We start from the raw sequence: 19976 nt of genomic DNA, 5'->3' as shown, positions 1-19976 counted from the left end.
CTGATGATACTCTCATTTTAGGTTGATAATACTCTCATTTTATGCAGATGATACTCTCATTTTAGGTTGATAATACTCTCATTTTATGCAGATGATACTCTCATTTTAGGTTGATGAAACCAGAGTATCATCATAACTCTTGACTGTTTCAGTAGCAATGTTTGATTTTATTTGATGTTCAAATTGTCAGTGTTTAATTGTTAATGTTTTATTCGACATTGCTTTATCACTTTTTCCATACCAGAGCAAGCTGTCACTGTTTAGTACCATAGATTAACAACTAAAACTGAGAGATGAAGCTGAGCCTGCATTCAATTATTAAATCCAAATGAACTCGATTAATGTGAAATCAGTTAAAGAAGAAAGGAGATAACGAACACCAAAAACAAGAAAAATCAATGAATCTTCATTTAATGTATTCTTTGGCTATGACAATAAAGAAGAAAAGAGATTAGCTTTTTTTGTGTTTGTAGAAACCAGACGGTGATTTGAGACAGGTAACAGCATGACTGAGCTGTCATGATATTGATCCCCAGTAAATGTGATTCCCAACATCTCTGTTCGGTTTTGCTCCAAATATTTTTGTCTGTCTGGTACAAGAACCCCCAAGATACACGACTCTATTTAAAGTCTCTCCATCTTTCTCCTTCTCCTCACATCCGTCTTCCTTTCCTCCTCCGCCTTTTGCAGCCGACTAGCATGACTTGATTTGATTTGAACCCAGATGCACGTTTGGGATAAAGGAACGGTTAATTGAAGTTGCATGTATTCCGCTTCAAGCTTCTCCCTCCTCTTCCATCTTCATCCATGTCTAATACAATATAAACATGGTAGACCATTTGCTGTTTCTTCTTCCCTTTCTTTAAAATCAGAACATCTCTCCTAATTTCTCCTTTTTTTCTCTCCTCTCTTCCTCCTCTGCTTCCCGTCACGTTTCCTGTCGTGTAACTGCCCTATTTTTTGCTGGATTGTGTTTTATTTGTTTATCGTTGTTGTTTTTATATCCTCCCTTGTGGGAGCTGCTTTCTGTCAACACTTTTTTTTTTCTTTCTTCACATCCCACTTATTAATTTGCCATCTCTCTGCTGGTGTATCTGCGTGCCATCTGTTTATTTCCCTTCCTCTTCATCCGTCGCTTTTTCCTCCTCTTTTGCCGCTCTGCCTCCTTATTCTCCTTCCCCCACTCCTTTGCGGCTGGGCAGCGTTGGGACAAGGGAAGGGGTGATCCAGAAGAACCTGAGCGGCTTGCTGCCAGTGCGTGACCTGCGGCTGGACCCCAGCCTCATGTACTCCCTGCCCCTGTTGGCTCTCAGCCCCAACCTGCTGGTGGTGTGGATCTTCCTCAGTGTGGCGTATTTCTTGGCCAAAGTTCGCTGCAGCTGAACAATCTGGTCAGGGTCTGGCTGTTTTCTGAAGCTGTGCCCACCTGCCTGTTAGGGTGCCGTCCATGCACACCTAACTAACCTCGACGAAGGGCTTTTACACAACCCCACTCAACCTTCTTCATGGGAAATAAAATGTCCTTCTCATCCTCATTTTGGTGAAAGTGAGGCTTCAAGCATCTGATTTACCTTAAAGTATAAATGCTGCCTGATGAGCAATCATCCCTGCGCTCGGTCACTAAAGAACATTTTGTTATAAAACCATTTATTCCTGTGACTATTAGAAGAAGAACAGCTACTTAACAATGAATGATGTACCATAAGGTAGAATATCAGATGTAAGTTATTTTTTAGCAAACAGCGCCCTCTGGTGGATTAATGTTACTCTGCCTTATTTCTCACCAATACCTGATGTTTCTATGTGGTAAGACAGCCGTCTGTATAAAACAACATTACAGGCTTGACTGGTATATTTTCATGGTCAACTCTTACATATATGTGACATCAGAAGTTTTATCTGTGGGAATACAAGTTGAAAAGTTACAAATACAAAATAGGACCTATCAAAAATGTACAAGTACAAATCTACAACCAGCATTAAAAGCAAAGAAAAGGAAGAAGACCAAAGTAAAACTATAGATTGAACACTATGGCCGTTCACAAGAACACGAGTAAGGACGTGTGTTCTCAGCAAGCCTGTACTTCAGAGGACCACAGGAAAGTATAGACTTGGCATTTCAGCTCCTGTCATTAATAGTCTCTAGATAATAATAAAATGACTTTTTTTCCATTTAGTGTTGGAATAATAATTAACACAGTCATATAAATACAAACCAAATTTAAAGTTTTGCCAAATAAAACAGAAAAATCGACATCAGAGCCAGCGGTACTTCCCACACGGCTATACCCAGAGAGGGCTAATGCAGACGGGCTAACGTTAGCACTGGCTGCGGCTATCCCGGATGGCCAGTGGTTGCCACGGTTCTCCCAACATAGGAGCTTTTTCTTAAATTACACACTATATCAGTATACACACCATATAGTGAAGCTAAAAAGTATAATGTTCTCAACTTAAATGAACTTAAAATGTACTTTTGAACCACAGCATAAGAAGAAACATTTAACCTAATACTCTGAGCTCTGTGCGCTACACTGGAAGCTGCTGCTGCAGTGCATGCTGGGATAGCTGTCAATCTTTAGAATGCATGTCTGCTCTGATCATTAGAGAGGGAGGGGTTCTTGTGAATAGGAACAGTACTGGGGCTGAGGCTGATGACGTTTCACAAGCACATGAGAACGCACAAGTACGCATATTGAGAAACGGCCTATATCTTTGCTGATATGTTGCTTTCAACATGAGTAGTATAACGTTCATTTGATGGTTTCATTTTGGTCTTCTCCTTTTTCTTGTTTTAATGGTGGTCAGTGAACAATTTTGAGGTGCATGAGGAGTGAAACAGCTTTATAGACGGTTGAATAGACGTACATTAAAATCTGTGATTTTTATTCGTAAATGTATGGTTTGTACTCATAAATTTGTTATCTGTACTCCAAAATGTTTGATTTGTGCTTGTAAATTTGGGGTTCTATCACTCAAATTCGAGATATGTACTTAGAAATTATGAATTTTACTCGTAAAGTTGTGATTCGCACTCGTAGTTTTGCAAATGTTGCAACTTTGTAATGTTGGATTCGTAACGTCTAAGCTTGTAGTCACATGAAGCTCTGATGCTACATTTACATAAATGTTCACAAAAGGGAAGGAATTCAAATCTTAGATATGTTTACAGTATTAACTTACTGACGGTAATCTTACCCCATACATTTCACTCATCATAGGCGTGTTAATCTTTATATTTTTGACTTTTTTTTATCCCATCCAATTCATTTAACTGTCAGTTTGAGGTCAGATTGATAAACTTGGAAGCTGACCTATTATTATTATTATTGACCTTATGTTGGAGGTAAGCGTTAATACAGGTGGTAAAATGGCCCCATAACCAACTGTCAAGCAGTTTGTGGTGGCAGCATCAGACTGTTGGTTTATGTAGCCAAAAATTTCTAGTCAAATGAAAGTAGAAGTCAGCATTTTTTTTTACAGAAGTAAAAGCAAAAATAGCCACCCAAAGAAATTACTATAGAAAGAGTGAGAAAAGTTAGTAAGAACGCTCCTTAAGTTCTGACAAACAAATCTAAATTCCTTTCAAAATTGTTGTTGACATGTTTTTGACTAAAATAATATATAAATATATATATATATTATTTTTTTTAACTTAAAGTAATTACAAAGTTACAAATTCAAACAAAAGAAACTTTTTTCTAATTATTTTTTCTTCCATAGAATTATGAAATCAATACTTAGAGCCGTTAATGTATATACAGTGAGTTGGAACAGTGCAGATAAAATATGTCTAACCTCTAAATTAATTAATTTACTCAGAAGATAGAAGGAAACCCTAAAACAACAAAGCTTGTGTATAAGCAAGAAGTCTCACTTCAACATAAATCACATGTGTGTCTCTGGTAGATTTTCTAGTAAAAACAAACAGTTACTCAAGGCGCCATACTTGAGTAAAAGTACAGCGCAGTAAAGCTACCTTTTAAAGTATGTTTGTTTTTTCCAGACATTACTCAAGTAAATGTAACTAGTTATTTCCAAATTGTAGTGGAGATTTTTCACTGCCAGTTATTTGTAGAGATCAACCGCTAGATGGAAATCTGGACCATTATTGGTTATTTATTCTAAACACTGCAAAGTGGGGTTTGGAATAAATAAAGCAAACTGATATTAAAACATTTGGACTCATTCTGTCTTCAAGACTGTTGTAAAATAAGAACGATACTTAACAGCCAGGTCGGTGCTGAGGAAAGCGATGTGGTTAATATGCAACTTACCGGAGAAATTTAAACCACAGCGTTAATGGGGAGTGGGAATTCACACCAATGATGAGTGAATGTAAAGAGTCTGAAACAGAAAAAAAGCTGTATATTTGTCAGGTTTGTTTATATGTATGAAATAAGTCTAAAATATTTGAACTATGCTTCAGGAAGTAGCTTTTATTGTGAAAACAAATGCATCAAACCGTTTCCTCCATTTGTTATTTCATAGTCTTCCATGGACTTTTGCACTGAGCTTGAAATCCAATGTAGAAGGAGCTAAAGCTTTTATGCAAATACGTTTAAGCTTACATATATTTATATTTTTTCAAGGCTTGCTTTTATTTTAAATAGGTCTTCCTGGTTTTATGAAAAGATCGTATATTCTTGCTTCTACTTCATATTGTGCACTTTAAAGCAGATGTAGGTCATTTTGTGAGTTTAAAACAACTATCCCTGCATTAAGAGAAATGGAAGAGAGAAGAAAACAAAAGCATTGTTTACATCTAACTAGTATTTAGTCTATTTTTAACATTCTTCTTTTATTTAAATGGTGTCATTTTGCCAAATGAGATAAATAAACCAATTCTGGTTGCTGGCTTTAATTGCAAAGCAGCATGTTGTAGGATGTCCAGGTGAAATGTGTTTGATTATCCAAAGTAGTGCTGCAGGTTATTCAACCCTCAAAGCATTTAGATCTAAAGTAACGAAAGAGAAAAAGTATTTAGTTTATTATGCAAAAAATTTGTTAACTTTTGATGGATGTATTTATTCTTGGGTCTAATGGTACAGTCAGGGTTTATTACAGGACGTATTTGAAAATGTTTGATAGATGCAGTCGGCTCATGTTTTGTTTTGTTTTTTTCTTCTTTTACATTTTTTCTATAAAAACAATCATCCTTTTCTAATAAACATAGCTGCTGTCGGAGCAATCACATGGTTTAAAAACCAAAAGTAAATTAATCAATTCTAGATTAACAGTACAAATAACTGGTCTGGTACATTCTGTAACCATATTCTATTTTTCACCAAAAATAGGGAGGATAATTAGAATAAAAATCTATATCAATTAATTAATTATTACAAATGTGTTGAAGTACATTATATACATTATATATATTTGTATTGTTTATTCAAGACAGATATGTACTATAAGTTATTGTTTGTGAATAAAAGGGAGGTGTTTGTTATATTTCAGGAAACTAAAGCCCTTCAGGCTGCTTTACCTGGAATTCTGCTATTTAAAAACAGATATTTTTGCCTGCGAAGCATTAGTTTCCTCCCCTGAGCCTTTAGAATGCATATCATAAAGATCGACCCAGGAAGAAAATGGATCAGGAGAAATGACCCTCCCTTGACAGCTAAATGGCTCCAATGACATGCTAGCTTTCACGTTCACTCTTGAGAGATTAATCATTTGGCTCAGTACAAATGCCTCCCTTTATTCTTGAATCAACATAAAATGCTTTCATTGAAGCTTTAAAGTCAAGTGAAAATATTTAACTTTACTCACATATTATTTTGGAGTGTTATTTTATTTACAGGAATAAAAAAGATGCAGTGGATTGCATTCCTTACAAACCTATAGCTGTGCATCTGCTATCATCACCCGGCTAGCAAAAACCTGCTAACATTATCTAATTAAATGTATGTTTTATGTATGAAATTGTTTAGTGTTCCTTTTAGACTAGTAAATTGCTTCGTAAGAGTTTTTGAGTGTGTCAGTCACCTTGTTTATGTCAGAAAAGCTATGGTTATAGCCTTTTCTGGTTTCCCGCCTAATTTACTTTCCCGCCTTTTTCCAAATCTCTGTGCTGCCTTGGGTATGGAGTCTCTATTGGAAGCTTATACATGAGGAGTCACAAAATTTTTGCATTATTAAAATAAAATCTTAAAAGGATTTATACAACAAAATAAATCCTTAATTTCAATTTAAATTAAACTTGAGTTTTTATTTTTTTTAAAAAGCTTGGCTAGCTTATTAGCAAGTTGGCTTAGTATTTTTTTTTTCAGAAAAAAAATTAACAATTTATGACAAAAAAAATAGAAACTGTTAAAAATCAACAAAGGTTATGATAGTTAATCATTTCAAGAATTAAAGAGTATTAATCTTTTTCGATTAAATCTATGTTTTTAAAACATTTTAATTAACAGCTGTATTCTCAAGATCAAAAAGTATTTCTTGATAGTGTTTACACTGTATTCAAGACTGTTGAAATAATATCTTTAATGATATGTTATTAAAGTTTTAATAATTGTTAGACAACGATGCACATATTTAAAGAAGACATTACTGTTTTAAATGTATTAATTATTTATGCCAATCTTTAAAGGTAAAATACCATAAAGTGCTTCCTAAAGGATTCAGTTACAATATTGTTTTATGAACCTGAAGGTTAAACGTCTAAATGTTGTACTTTCCTTTTGTTGTTGTTTTGCATCTCTATAAGAGAATATATTTGCACTGCATTAAAAACTGTATTTACATGCTTGAATTGCCTGCATTTATGCTTTATCATCTTATCTGTGATAATTATTATGAATCAGGAAAAAAACATATGCATATCAGTTCCTATATGTAGAATATTATCCTTGTACCATTACTTTCAAGATCATATCACTTTATTCTATAGCTATGTATATCTGTTTATGCTGTTTTGGTCTCATGGTTTTTTAAACCCTTTTTTATTGTGTGAATAAATTATTCTGAGATTGCAAGTATTTAGAAAGCTCTATGCCTTACTGTTGTATACCATACATTTATTATTTGGGGGATGTTTGGCTTGTAATTTACCAATAATTTTTACCGTTAACTTTTATAATTATGCAAAAATGTATTGAATTTTAGAAAGAAGCTCATACTTATAGCTTTTTGTGTATAAAGTCATATTCCAACTGCATCCAGACCCGTTACAGGGCAGAAAATTGTATGATGTTTTGGCTATGGCTCAAATTAGTGTCATTTAAATGTCTAAATTCTTGCTTTGCCAACCACCCATATTGCTTTAAATGTACCACGAATACAAGGTGTTGTACACTGTTTATGGGCTGTCACAGTCATAATGCTGCTGAAATAAATGTTTTGTGCTTCCACTTAAGAAATTTTTTGTTCATATTACATACAGTTGATTGAAAGTTTACAAACCCTCCCATTAAAAACCGAAAAACAATCAGCTGTCATTACTAGTGTAATTTTATCTTTTTCTCTGATTGGGAAGAGTATGTAAAATTTCAAGCAAAGCAAGATTTTTTTCTGAGTAATGCTCGTTAATTGTGCATGAGGTGTTTCTAATTGTTTTTTGCTTTAACAGTATGAGATTGAATTTAAAAAAAAAGGTATTATCGCAATAGTCATCTGAAAATATTAAATACAACATATAGCTTGTTGATGGGTTCCTTTAGTTAACATTTAAATGTAAAAGCTCTCTTTAACAAGCTAGCCAATAAAAAAATCAATCATTAATTAACAAGTAATAAGACCATTTAAATGTATATTCCAGGTGACTTGTTTTAGTTTCCTTAAACCCTATTTTTAAGTAGCTGTGTTAATGTCATTACTTACAATTGACCTAATCAATCTTCCTTACTTGTTGTAACTAGCTAGAGAAACACCAAAGACCTAGTAACAAATTATCATTGCCACTGAAATTTCTGTAATAAAAACATCCAGATTTTAAAAGAGCAGAGTATGTAGATGGCAAGTTACAGAAGGGTATTAGAATCTAATTTCAAAATGCATCTTAACAATTTATTGTGGCTAGATAGCTGCAAGCTAGCAAATAAAATTTTAGTAAAGAAGACCAATAAAACGTTTCATAGTAAAGAAAATAACGTGTTTTTTTTAACACTTAGCAGTTACTTTGAGACCGTAAAATATATTTTGAAAAAGCATACATTTTATCTATCTGGTCTAGCTAATTACTTAGCTAGTAATGCTAACTTGTTAAGTAAAAATAAGTGTTCAGTAAATCTATCAAGCAAATTTGTTATGGCTATCTAATGAAGGTAACTAAACATGTAAAAAAGTTATTAACTTCATGTTTTATTATATTAAAGTCAAAATAAATAACTTGTTTTAGCTTGCACTGCCTCCCCTAGGAATTTTGGCGGGAGGGGAACACTGTGCTAGCTGAAAGGAATGTGTCAAGAAAAATAAACCACTAAGAAAGTTGGATAGTAAATTATGCTTTCCTTACAGCTCAGTCCCAAAACAAAATAATAATAAAAAATAATAAAATAAAATGCAGGTGTGGATTGTAATTATGAACTCTTATAATGGAATTGTTTCGTGCTATCTTTGATCAAATTAGATAACAAGCTAGCAGTAAGCTAAGAAAATAGCTTTGTCTTTATAGATTGACATTTAAAGGTTTGTAATAAAAAGTTTACATTTAATGCTAACTGGTGTACAGTGAAAAATAAACTATATATTTATTTTATCAATTAACCATTAATTGGCGGATCATTTAAATACATTTGTTTGTAACAAACTTACTTGCTAAATGATTACGCTAGTTATTAGCGTTTTTTGATTTTCTGCAATAAGGGCTGGGCAATAAATGTTTTTAATGAAAAAAAAATTTGTTTTGTACAGACAAAATATTTTTGAAAATTACACCTTATGTTTTTTTTTTAGTTTTTTTTTTACTGGTGTACTTTTGGTCTTCTATAGTTCACAATGAGATTATCTGATCATACTTTGTTTTAAAATGTATCATCTTTGGGTAACAGCATAAGCTACTAAAATGTTTTGCTTTATGGCAGTGCATTCCAACTTATTTAAAAAGAACATTTTACAGCCTGTGTTTCGTTCCAATTTGAAATCCGGTAAACTAAAATAGGATATGATCAAAATAAAAAGCTTATAAAATTAACTTCTGTCATCTATTTGTTTTCATAAAACTAAAGGCTCCAAAAATTGAATTGATTTGATTTGAAATCTGGGATTTTATTTTTTATCTATATTACTGGGCCCCAAATTAACTCGATATGGTTGCTTAGTAATTTGAGAAGTTAAAGATTCACAAAGTAATCTGATTTATTTACTATATTTAGTAGTTTTTTTAATGGATGCAGTTCAAAGGGTTTGTAGAGATGCTATAAATAACAGCATTAACACCAACATTGGATGATGTCAGACATTTTTTTAACATATTTGCATATAATGATGCAGTGAACTAAAACCAAAGTAGGATAATATCCATTTCTATCAGCCCATTTTTACATAAATAACTTCCTATTTCTATTTCCATTAATTTTATGTTTTTTTTAATGTTATATACTACATTTTTGTCCATGAGAATATTTCTCATACTTCCGTGTGGTTTCGTTTTTTATTTCCATTATAACCCCCCCTAATCCGGCTGTCCCTCCCCTCTCCTCTTCACAGCGAGGGCTGCAGGCGAGAAAACACGGTGAAGAATGTCGGCACCAGAAAATACGCCTTCAACTCGCTCCAGCTCAGGGCCTTCCCCAAACACTACCGGCCGCCCGATGGCACCTACGGGAAGGTGGAAACCTGATGGAAGCACCGGCGCCATGTCAGGTCATCAGCAGCATCACTGGACCTCTTTGTATGATTCAGATTAGACAGATTTACAGTCATGACTCATCCTGGACTGATACCAGATGTTTTAGATGACATTTTGTTGAAGGTAATTTAATGTGCAAAGTAGAACCATATTAAAAAATATACAGGCAAATCTTCTAAAAGGTCTGTTTTCAGGTACGCATACAGAATGTCGCATATGTTATGTCCATAATACGCTCAACACTGTTTTACCTCACTGCCTCAAGTTTTTCAAGCACTGATAATCGATATTTACCTGCCAGATTAGAGGGAGGAATCATGTAAAATCCAGCTTTAGCTAAAAATTAGTGCATTTATCATGTAGCATAAGAAGCAGTGCCTTTAAAATGTTGTCTGAAGTGCCCAAGGAGTACCTTTTGTTTTTCTTAGTGGATGGACCAGAAAAGTTCATGTTTTGCACCTCAGTGTTAAAGAATGAATCAGCATTTTGCTGAACTTTAACAATAGATTATTTAAAAAGACCTAATAAGGCGATTTAAATGAGGGTAGATTAGTGCAGAGCCAACGATGTTCTGAATTAAACACAGAGGGAGGCGTCACTGTGCTTCTACCTAGATACTGTACGCAGCTCTACATGTCTGAACCCGCTGCCATGTGTGCTAAAGTTGTGCTATGTACATGTTTTAGTCGTCACTGAGATTTTGTTTTATTTTGTCTCTGTTAACATACACAATTTACTTTGAATATTTGAACATTGTTTTGTCATGTTGTTAAAATAAACAACTTTTTTTGCGATGTTATCGTCTTGAAAGTGAATATTTATTTTATTTGAGCACACTCGCTATGAAATAAACAGACATCAAGGTAGGTAACTGATTCCTACAGCTAGCTTTTATCCATAATGTCAGAAATTTTATGTCCCTCATTAGTTCCCCCCCTTTTTCCACACAAATTAATCTAAGATGATAAAACTTTTTTTTTGTTTAAGGCTCTCAATCCTCATCTGTCTGCTGATAAAAATTGACTGTTTCTGATTTAATCGTCATTTTTCGAATGAGGCTAAAGGATTGCAGGTGACTTGGTAACAACGGGGGAGAGATTAAAGTTGTGTCCCATTAGATTTATTACCATCACACCTATTTGACCACAACACTTTGTGGAATGAAACATTACGCAAACGTACCACCAGCAATGTCCCAATGACACAAGCCCCCATTTCAGATTCTGTAGTGTTGCAACTTCAAACACTTTAGGCCTTTTAAGGCTCCTATTCTTAACCAGTTCAAACAAAGCAGGAGAAAAGATAAGACCTCTCACACTGATTTATTGTGGTAAAAAAAAAACTTTATGATATTTGGAAAGTACAACAATAAGGCATTGGATTAGCAGTTAAGTGCACAATAAATAATGCAAAATTTTGATTTAATCCATCATTTTAAACTCATTAGCCTTCAATTTACCCTTTTTTTTCTATAAATATGTACCCTTCAAGCTAAAATATCACGAATAACTCCATTTTTCTACTTTCTTCTATCGTTAGATTACAGGGTTTATATATTATTCATTTTCAGGAGAAAGACAGAAAAATATTACAAAATTTCTTAATATTTAAGAAAGAAGATTATAAGGGAGCTTATTTCAAATGTCCTGGGAACAGAAACAAACAACATTTTATATACTGGTTGAAATAATGTGTATGAATAATTCTTCAAATGAAGATAAGACTGGATGTCAAATAGTTTTTTCAGTGTTTTAAAAGTTAAATATAAAGGCCACGTACATAAAATATTCTTAAAAAACAAAAATTATTTATGCAGAGATTGTATAAAGATTGTTCATTTTATATATAAACATATTTGTGTATATTTATTTTTTTATGCTCATTTTTTCAGCAATGTGCAGTTAGGTAAACTACGGAAGCCGATTTCTGCCACATGAAACTAAAAAAATGCCAAACAGAACGTCATAATTATGACTTTAAATCTCATAATTATGACTTTCTATTTGGCTTTTTTTTATTTACTTTCATGTGTCAGAAACAGGCTTCCATAGTAAACTCGTATTTTGATCTAGCTGCAACTTTTAAATACTTTTTGTCTTTATTACTATTGCAACTTTTTTTGCAATAGTAATAATAATAAAAAAAGTCCTGAAGCGTTTTTTTTTTTTTTTTTTTTTTTTTTTTTTTTTTTTTTTGTTGGGTTATAAGAAATAAAATAATCTAAAAATCATACGCCAGCATGAAAATAATATTTAAAATATTTTTTACCGCTCCCTGGCTTATAGGATTATACCTGTCAAAAAGCTGGATACAAAAAACAAAATCCCATACCCCGGTACGTTTTTTGCGTCTCTCAAATTGATCGCCGAGTAACTCCTCTCGGTTATAGATTATCTCTGCAGCTAGCCGCTAGTCTCTCAAATTGATCGCCGAGTAACTCCTCCTGTTTATAGACTATCTCTGCAGCTAGCCGCTAGTGTCAACAGAGGAGCTGCTAGCAGCGGCTTTTCTCTGCTAACAGCTGCATTAACGGAGGAGTTACCTTCTGGGTGAAGCTGACAGCGAGAGAAAGGGCCAGAAGAACCGGCTGGTGAGGAAGAGGAGGTTAATTCATCCTGGTTACTGTTAAGGTTTGCCTTAGTTTCTAAGCTAGTTTCCACATTAGCTACTAAAGATTAGCAAACACCTGCCAGAGGCTGTTCTGATTTTAATTAACGATTGCTGCTGTAAATAAGATATTAGATTATTTGTGTTGTTGTTGTTTATCGTAGGGGATGAACGTAAGGTGCTTTCGTTTTTCTTTTTGAAGTAGTTGGTTTCTGTTTTTCTTCCTATCAGGTTGCAGCCTGTAAATGTGAGCTGATTGTTGGTCTGCAGGTCAGAGGTGACAGGTGACTGTGCAATGATGGAGCATTAAAGCCCTGATGGAGCCTCAGGGTAAGAGGTAGGCCCCCCCCCCCCTCCATGGATGTGATCTCCATGTGACACCGCCTCACTGCTCACTTCTGCTTCCAGCTACAAAACAACAGTTGTTTGGTGTTAAAGCAGCACATGGTGACAGCTGCTGCCTAATTAGCCCACACTTTTTATTTTTCAGTTTCTTTCTTTTCTCGATGTTTTCCTCCGTTTCAGCTCTGAAGATGATGATGGAGGAGAGCGGGGTCTCCTCCACTCATGGAGGGGCTACTCCTGCAGCTTGGTCCCAGAGAGGCTGCTCCTCCAGAGGCCGGTGCTCCAGGTGGCCCTTGGGGCCCAGCATGGAGTGCTGTTGGTGGAAGGTGAGACCCTGTTGGATTCAAACTGTGAAACCATTAACCAAACCCATTGAGGGCTCTACAGTAGTTTATCAGTTAAAATATGTTGATAAAGCAAAAGAACCAAAGAGCCAGAGGACTAAAGCCTCTGTACATGGGTTGTACGCACTAAACCACTGCGCCACCTGAATGCCCCCGGTTACATCTTTAAATAAGGCCGTCATAGGTGGCTTATATCTGGTGAGCTACAGTTTCAGTCATTGAAGCTCACCTTTTTCACCATGGTTCTTTGAAAATGGCTGAAGGTCGTAAGAGGAAAAAGTGTCTATGAGAAGAAAAGGCCTCAGAAGTGGCAGATGTATCCCAGAATGCTTTGCGAGAAGAGCTCTCCTTGCAAAGCATTCCAGGATATATCTGCTTCTTCTGAGGCCTTTCTGACACCATAGTCTGTCACTAAAGTTATCACCTAAATTGAGCCTGTGTAGCTTTTTTTGCACAGAGGAGAGGCATCAACTTCCCTTCTGTGCTCACAAGGTGAAGATATTATGATAGAAAAGTGGAAAAAAAGACTTTCTGGCAGTTAGCATGGCAGGATTTATAATTTAATACGTTTCAAGAGAGCAGCTTGAACAATCTGTTTAAAAACGCTGCTAACAGCTCAACGTCTCATCCAGATTGTTGGATTACATTTAAAACAGAGAGCTAGTTAGCAGTTAGCGTGACCTTCATTGAAACTAAGTGGTAAATATTCTGACAGTATGTTGGATATTCCTGTTTTGGTATTGCTGATTAATACGTTTAGTAATATGTAAGAAAATATATTTTTGTTTATTCAGTCAGTGTTTAATACCCGAGAACAAAGATGGCGCAGGCACCGCGCAGTGGAGGAGGAGCAAAAAGTGGTGATGATCTGTTCGAACAGTCAGTTAAATGAGTTCACTATAAAGTCCCCTCTCTATATAGTGATTTAGGGTTTAGGGTGAACGTTAGGACACGGTAAGCTTGTATGAACAGCAACTTTTAAGCAGAGCATGCATGAGGAGAAATGGTCTTATGCATTTAGTATTTTTAATTGGAGAGGTTGGGTCTTTTAAAAAAATTCACAAAAATCCTCCACAATACCTTTTAATTAATGTTGTATTAATTTCAAATGTACTTTTTTCACTCGTTATGTAAAGAGAAAAAGGGAAAACTGTTAGAATCATTTTGTAACGCAAAGCAAAAAAACCTTTAATTCTATGTCTATAGATCTATATTCATACCCTCTAACTATTCTTGACTCTCATTTGCTGTTTTGTATTCTAATAATAAAACCCTGCTGGGATTTTCTTTAAATAAGGGTTTCAAGCAGGTTTCTCTTCATATTCAATGAATTTTTGTTGGGTTTTCTCTGTTTCCAGGAGGACAGGTGTATAGTTTCGGAGAGTTACCATGGAAGCAGGCCCAGGTCGCCCAGGCGACGAAGCCAACCCTTGAGAACGCCCTCAGCGGTCAGCGAGTTGTTTCCGTGGCAGCGGGGAGCTTCCACAGTGGGGCGGTGACAGAAGACGGCAGCGTCCACATGTGGGGGGACAACGGGGCGGGCCAGTGCGGCCTGTCGGGCCTCAGCTGTGTGCCCAACCCCACGCCGGTGGCTTTGTCGGACCCAGGCGGCACCCAGACGGCGCCGGTCCTGGAGCTGGCCTGCGGGGAGAAACACAGCCTGGCGCTGTCGGTGCAGAGGGAAGTGTGGGCGTGGGGCAGCGGGTGCCAGCTGGGCCTGAACACCGACGTCTTCCCCGTGTGGAAACCTCAGAGGGTGGAGCAGCTGGCTGGGAGGTTCGTGCTGCAGGTGGCCTGCGGGGCCTCCCACAGCCTGGCCCTGGTGCGCTGCCCAGGGCTCGAGGGCCTCCAGCGCCCTCCTGTGGACAAATGCAACCAGTGTAACCAGCTGCTGTACACCATGACGGACAAGGAGGACCACGTCATCATCTCTGACAGCCACTACTGCCCGCTGGGGGTGGAGGCCAAAGAGGAGCCCGCTCCCACCCAAACGCTGAAAACATCCCCGTCTGAACCCGTCCTGCCCTCCCACAGCAGCTCTACTTCAACCCCAGCAGATCCCACCCCGGACCCTCAGGACCCTCAGAAAGCAAACCTCACTAACGGAGCGCCCCCTCCCTCCGACTCGGACCCCCCAGCTCCCCCTAAAGCCATTAAAAGCTCCCCTTATCCAGACGAACAGGAGGTAAAGGAGTATCTGAGGAAGCTGTCGGACACGTCGCAGGCGGAAACCAAGATGGCGGCAGGAGGTCTGCACACCATGCAGGTGAGCATCCAGAGAAAACAGATTTTAGATCTAGAACTTTACTTATTGTGCTCTGATTTATTTACCTTCATGGTGTAATGAGATGAAAGTGTTCTCACCCTCATATTACAGCCATGTTGTAGGAAAGCACTCCCACATCATGATGCTGCCACCGCCACTCTCATAAAAACCTATAAGGCTTTCAAAGATAAGCTTAGGTAAAATTCCTGATTTTGGTAATCGAATGGGGCGGGGCTAAAACCTTGCTACATTTATATAAAAATATACCAAAAGCTGTTTCATGTTTTCCCACCGTTGAAATCCTTTAAATTAGCTTTATTGTTCATCAGAATTAAATTTGTTCCATCTGATTAATTGATACTTTTCGCTTGGAAGGAGTTTGTCAGGCAGTGAAATACTTTAAAAATTTGAGTCAAGATTTTTCTAGAAGGACAGTAAAAGACCTTATTACCTTTTTAACATAAACAATATATATATATATATTCATGGCAAAAATCGAGTTTGATGCAATTTTCAAAAGCAGTCATTTGTTTTTATGTGGTTTTTAAAAAAGTGCTCCATAAGATTCCTGAAAAAAGAAAAAACTCAGACATATTTTTAACTTGATTTATCAATTCTTTTAAAGTCAATAAACAATTTAAAGGGGTCATAGAATGAATCTCTAGGGTATTTGGTGCTTGTTCTTAAGGTCTCTGAACAGGGTGTGTAACATTGGTTGGGCCAAGACGTCCTCTTTTTCCCCAGATATGTCCTATTTTTCATACCTTAAAAAAATGTCCAGGGGAATTTCAAAATCGTCCGGCTTAGCGACGCTAAACAGCTTAGCAACAACTTACTTACAGCTTGCGATTGTGTGTCGGGAACAGTCCCTCGTTTCAGTGAAAGAAGTTTAGCAAATCCTGTCCAAGATTTTGAAAGCTGTCTTGGGTAAAATGCTTAGAGCAAATGAACAGCTGAGCATCAAACTTTGCAGGGATCTTCTGATAGACAAATATAATCCATGCCTGTCGAGTCTTTGGATCCTTGGGAAGATTGTGAAAATTTCCCTCTTTCTCCGTGCAGCCTGGAACACTGCATTTACACCCCTGGTTCTGGCTCATTTTCAATAAAGAACCTGCCTGCTTTGTAATTCTTGTAGAAGTAAACCCAACTGTAGGCTAAACAGCTAAACTGACGTCTTACATCTACCTCTATTCACGTTCTTAGGCCAGGGAACCAGTGGGCTGGTCTGTATGTACATTTCGTGGCGTGACAAAAGTACAGGCCAGAACCAAATAAGGCAACATCCCCGAGTTGATGTCAAGTCAGCGCTTCATTTGGATTCGCCGGTTTTATGGTGGAAGTTTGGAATTGTGAGATTTGCAGAGAAAGGNAACAACTTACTTACAGCTTGCGATTGTGTGTCGGGAACAGTCCCTCGTTTCAGTGAAAGAAGTTTAGCAAATCCTGTCCAAGATTTTGAAAGCTGTCTTGGGTAAAATGCTTAGAGCAAATGAACAGCTGAGCATCAAACTTTGCAGGGATCTTCTGATAGACAAATATAATCCATGCCTGTCGAGTCTTTGGATCCTTGGGAAGATTGTGAAAATTTCCCTCTTTCTCCGTGCAGCCTGGAACACTGCATTTACACCCCTGGTTCTGGCTCATTTTCAATAAAGAACCTGCCTGCTTTGTAATTCTTGTAGAAGTAAACCCAACTGTAGGCTAAACAGCTAAACTGACGTCTTACATCTACCTCTATTCACGTTCTTAGGCCAGGGAACCAGTGGGCTGGTCTGTATGTACATTTCGTGGCGTGACAAAAGTACAGGCCAGAACCAAATAAGGCAACATCCCCGAGTTGATGTCAAGTCAGCGCTTCATTTGGATTCGCCGGTTTTATGGTGGAAGTTTGGAATTGTGAGATTTGCAGAGAAAGGAGGTTGATGGGGTTTGAACTTCTCTATACGTCCATTTCACCCACTGAACTGTCATTATTCATCTATGACAATGTAAACTCTGTTTTGCATTCTATGACCCCTTAAAGTTTAAAATGGCTTTTTAACTTTTTGACTTAGCTTATTAAGCTTTTAACTTAACCCAGTGACTGTTTTTAAACTTAATTTACAGCTGGTATCAAATCACACAAAGTAAGTAACATTAGAATACTGCTGGTATTCTATAAAGCGGACATTCAACCTCATGATTTTGCCTCATTGCTGCGTAGTGGTTTTACCGATGAAGGGGAAGTTATCGCCTAAATTTCGCCTGTGTAGCCTTGCTGCACAGAGGAGCGGCATCAACATCCCTTCTGTGCTCACAAGGTGAAGATATGATGATAGAAAAGTGGAGGAAAAAACATGGGGAAAAAAAAAGACATGCTAGCAGTTAGCATGGCAGTTCTTGCAGGCTTTTGTAATTTAATACATTATTGTTGGATTACACTAAAAGCAGAGAGCTATTTAGCAGTTAGCATGCACTTCATTGAAACTAAGTGGTAAATATTCTGACAGTATGTTGGAGCCCTGTATGTTGGAGACTTAATAAGTTTAATAACATGTAAGAAAATATGTTTTTGTTTATTCAGTCAGTGTTTAATACGGCTAAACAGAAACATACAGGGAACAAAAACAGGTGATGCTGTTTTCAGGGATTTATTTTGAAGATTTGTGTCAAAACTGATCATGAGACACTAAAGGTAAACAAACACACAAATATACAGTGTTCAGGCAGGTTTACTACTAAAAATAAATAAATACAACAAAAATAAAGTGATGATGTAAGTAAATCTAAATCAACTTTTAAATCCAATCACTTTTTTCATACAAAACCTTTGGTATTCAACAAGAGCGTCGAATAAATGAATGAAAAAGAGCTACAGCGGAGAAGATTTTAGGTATTACAGGTTGTTTAGAACTAAAATAATTTATTTTTTTTATTTTGACTCGTCTCATTTCTGCGGAAGCGTATTGCATTAAATGGGATATCACATATTATCTCATAATTATGACATCTTATCTCGTAATTATGAGATAAGATCTCATAATATTGAGTACAGGATCGCATAATTACGAGATATTATCTCATAATTACGAGATCTTTTCAGATAACTACGACATAATATCTCATAATTACAAGATCTTTTCAGATAATTACGAGATAATATCTCGTAATTATGAGATAACATCTCATAATATTGAGATCAGGAACTCATAATTACGAGATCTTATCTCGTAATTATCTGAAAAGATCTCGTAATTAGGAGATAAGATCTCCTAATTAGGAGATAAGATCTCGTAATTGTGAGATATTATCTCGTAATTATGAGAAAAGATCTCCTAATTAGGATATGAGATCTCCTAATTAGGAGATAAGATCTCCTAATTAGGAGATCTTATCTCGTAATTATGAGAAAAGATCTCCTAATTAGGAGATAAGAGCTCGTAATTACGAGATACTGATCTCGTAATTTTGAGATAAGCTGTCAGATTTTTTTTTCTTTGGTGAATGCAAAACGCTTCAGTACATTTCCGCTCTGTATGACCTTTTTTAATTCCTCCTTAAATTTGCCCTTGCTCCATCTTTTCCCGCCAGCCGTCATTGTCCGGACGCAGCTCTTCCGCTCTCAACAGCCTGGTGGCTTCCTGCGCCTCGGCGGTGGGCGAGCGGGTGGCCTCCACCTACGAGGCCCTGTCCCTGAAGAGGATGATGAACTTCTACCTGCCGTCACGGCTGGAGGTGCTCGGCGGGGCGGCTGACGGCTCTGCCGAGCGAGTCCGCAGGGAGGAGTCGGTGCAGACCAAGAAGAGCTCCAGCACGGGGGACATCCATGAGGAGGAGGCGGAGGGTCTGCTACGCCGCCTCTCACTGCCGGGGCTCCTCTCTCAGGGTAGATACGCTGTTCACCTCTTATCCTCCTCCTATGGGCCGCTGCGTAAGTACAGCGTGTGCAGCTGGATGCATGCCATTGGTTCTGCAGCTTCTTTACTTGCTCATCCTCTTCATGTTGGCTGAAACATCTTTCCTTTGCTTTTATTGACTTTTTGTGTTTCCTGTTTTTAACTTTTGCCACGGTGAGGCTAAAGTTCAGCCTCCAGCTGTTTGCGGGAAGGTCCATAGATAACCATCTGCATGATCGCCTCTGAACTCTGCGTAGCGCGTCGATAGAAGTGAGAAGGGGAAGTCAAAAGGTCTGATTGGAAATTTTAAAAATGGTTTCGGTTTCTAAAAGGAACAGCAGCTGCGGTTTCTGCCTCAGACGAACAGGAAGAAAGTTTCATTAGTTCTCATATCAAAGCTAAAGATTTCAGCCACACGTCTGAAAAAATAATTCAGTGCTTTGATTTCACTGAATATTACCTAAACTTCAAACCGTCCATGAATTCATCCATTCATCCATCCATGATTTCATTTTTCTGTCCATTCATTCCTCCATAAGTTCACTCTTCCACTCATGAATCCACTAATCAGTCCATGAATTTCCAAACTCATCTATTTGCAAATTGTACCCATTCATCCATCCATGGATTCAACAGGTAATTAATTCATCCATTCATCAGTCCAGACATCCAGAAGATAATTCCGGAATTCACTCTTTGAATTTATCCAGTCATTAGTTCATCTATCATCCATGAATTAATCCATT

General features: G+C 37.1%; 2 protein-coding genes across 6 annotated transcripts in view; both read left to right on the top strand.

The window, feature by feature from the left end:
• LOC107086469 (type I inositol 3,4-bisphosphate 4-phosphatase-like) overlaps window positions 1-10584 on the top strand; it is a 53420-nt gene extending 42836 nt beyond the window's left edge. For 4 of the 5 annotated variants that reach the window (XM_015377435.1, XM_015377434.1, XM_015377433.1 and 1 more), the window contains one exon: window positions 9649-9781. In XM_015377435.1, the coding sequence (XP_015232921.1) occupies window positions 9649-9781 (133 nt within the window). Of the gene's footprint in view, window positions 1-9648 lie in introns of all 5 variants that reach the window. The other variant, XM_015377432.1, reaches the window with a different exon arrangement.
• A 1662-nt stretch (window positions 10585-12246) lies between these two features.
• Window positions 12247-19976, top strand: part of als2 (ALS2, alsin Rho guanine nucleotide exchange factor) — a 25648-nt gene continuing 17918 nt past the window's right edge. The window contains exons 1-5 of the mRNA XM_015377393.1: window positions 12247-12420; window positions 12629-12734; window positions 12923-13068; window positions 14445-15352; window positions 18926-19265. Coding sequence (XP_015232879.1) covers window positions 12715-12734; window positions 12923-13068; window positions 14445-15352; window positions 18926-19265 — 1414 coding nt within the window. The 5' untranslated portion in view covers window positions 12247-12420; window positions 12629-12714. The remainder of the gene's footprint in view (window positions 12421-12628; window positions 12735-12922; window positions 13069-14444; window positions 15353-18925; window positions 19266-19976) is intronic.

This window comes from Cyprinodon variegatus, unplaced genomic scaffold (assembly GCF_000732505.1).
Source record: "Cyprinodon variegatus isolate N-32 unplaced genomic scaffold, C_variegatus-1.0 Scaffold153, whole genome shotgun sequence".
Lineage (NCBI taxonomy): Eukaryota > Metazoa > Chordata > Actinopteri > Cyprinodontiformes > Cyprinodontidae > Cyprinodon > Cyprinodon variegatus.
This window is presented reverse-complemented; position numbering and strand designations above follow the sequence as displayed.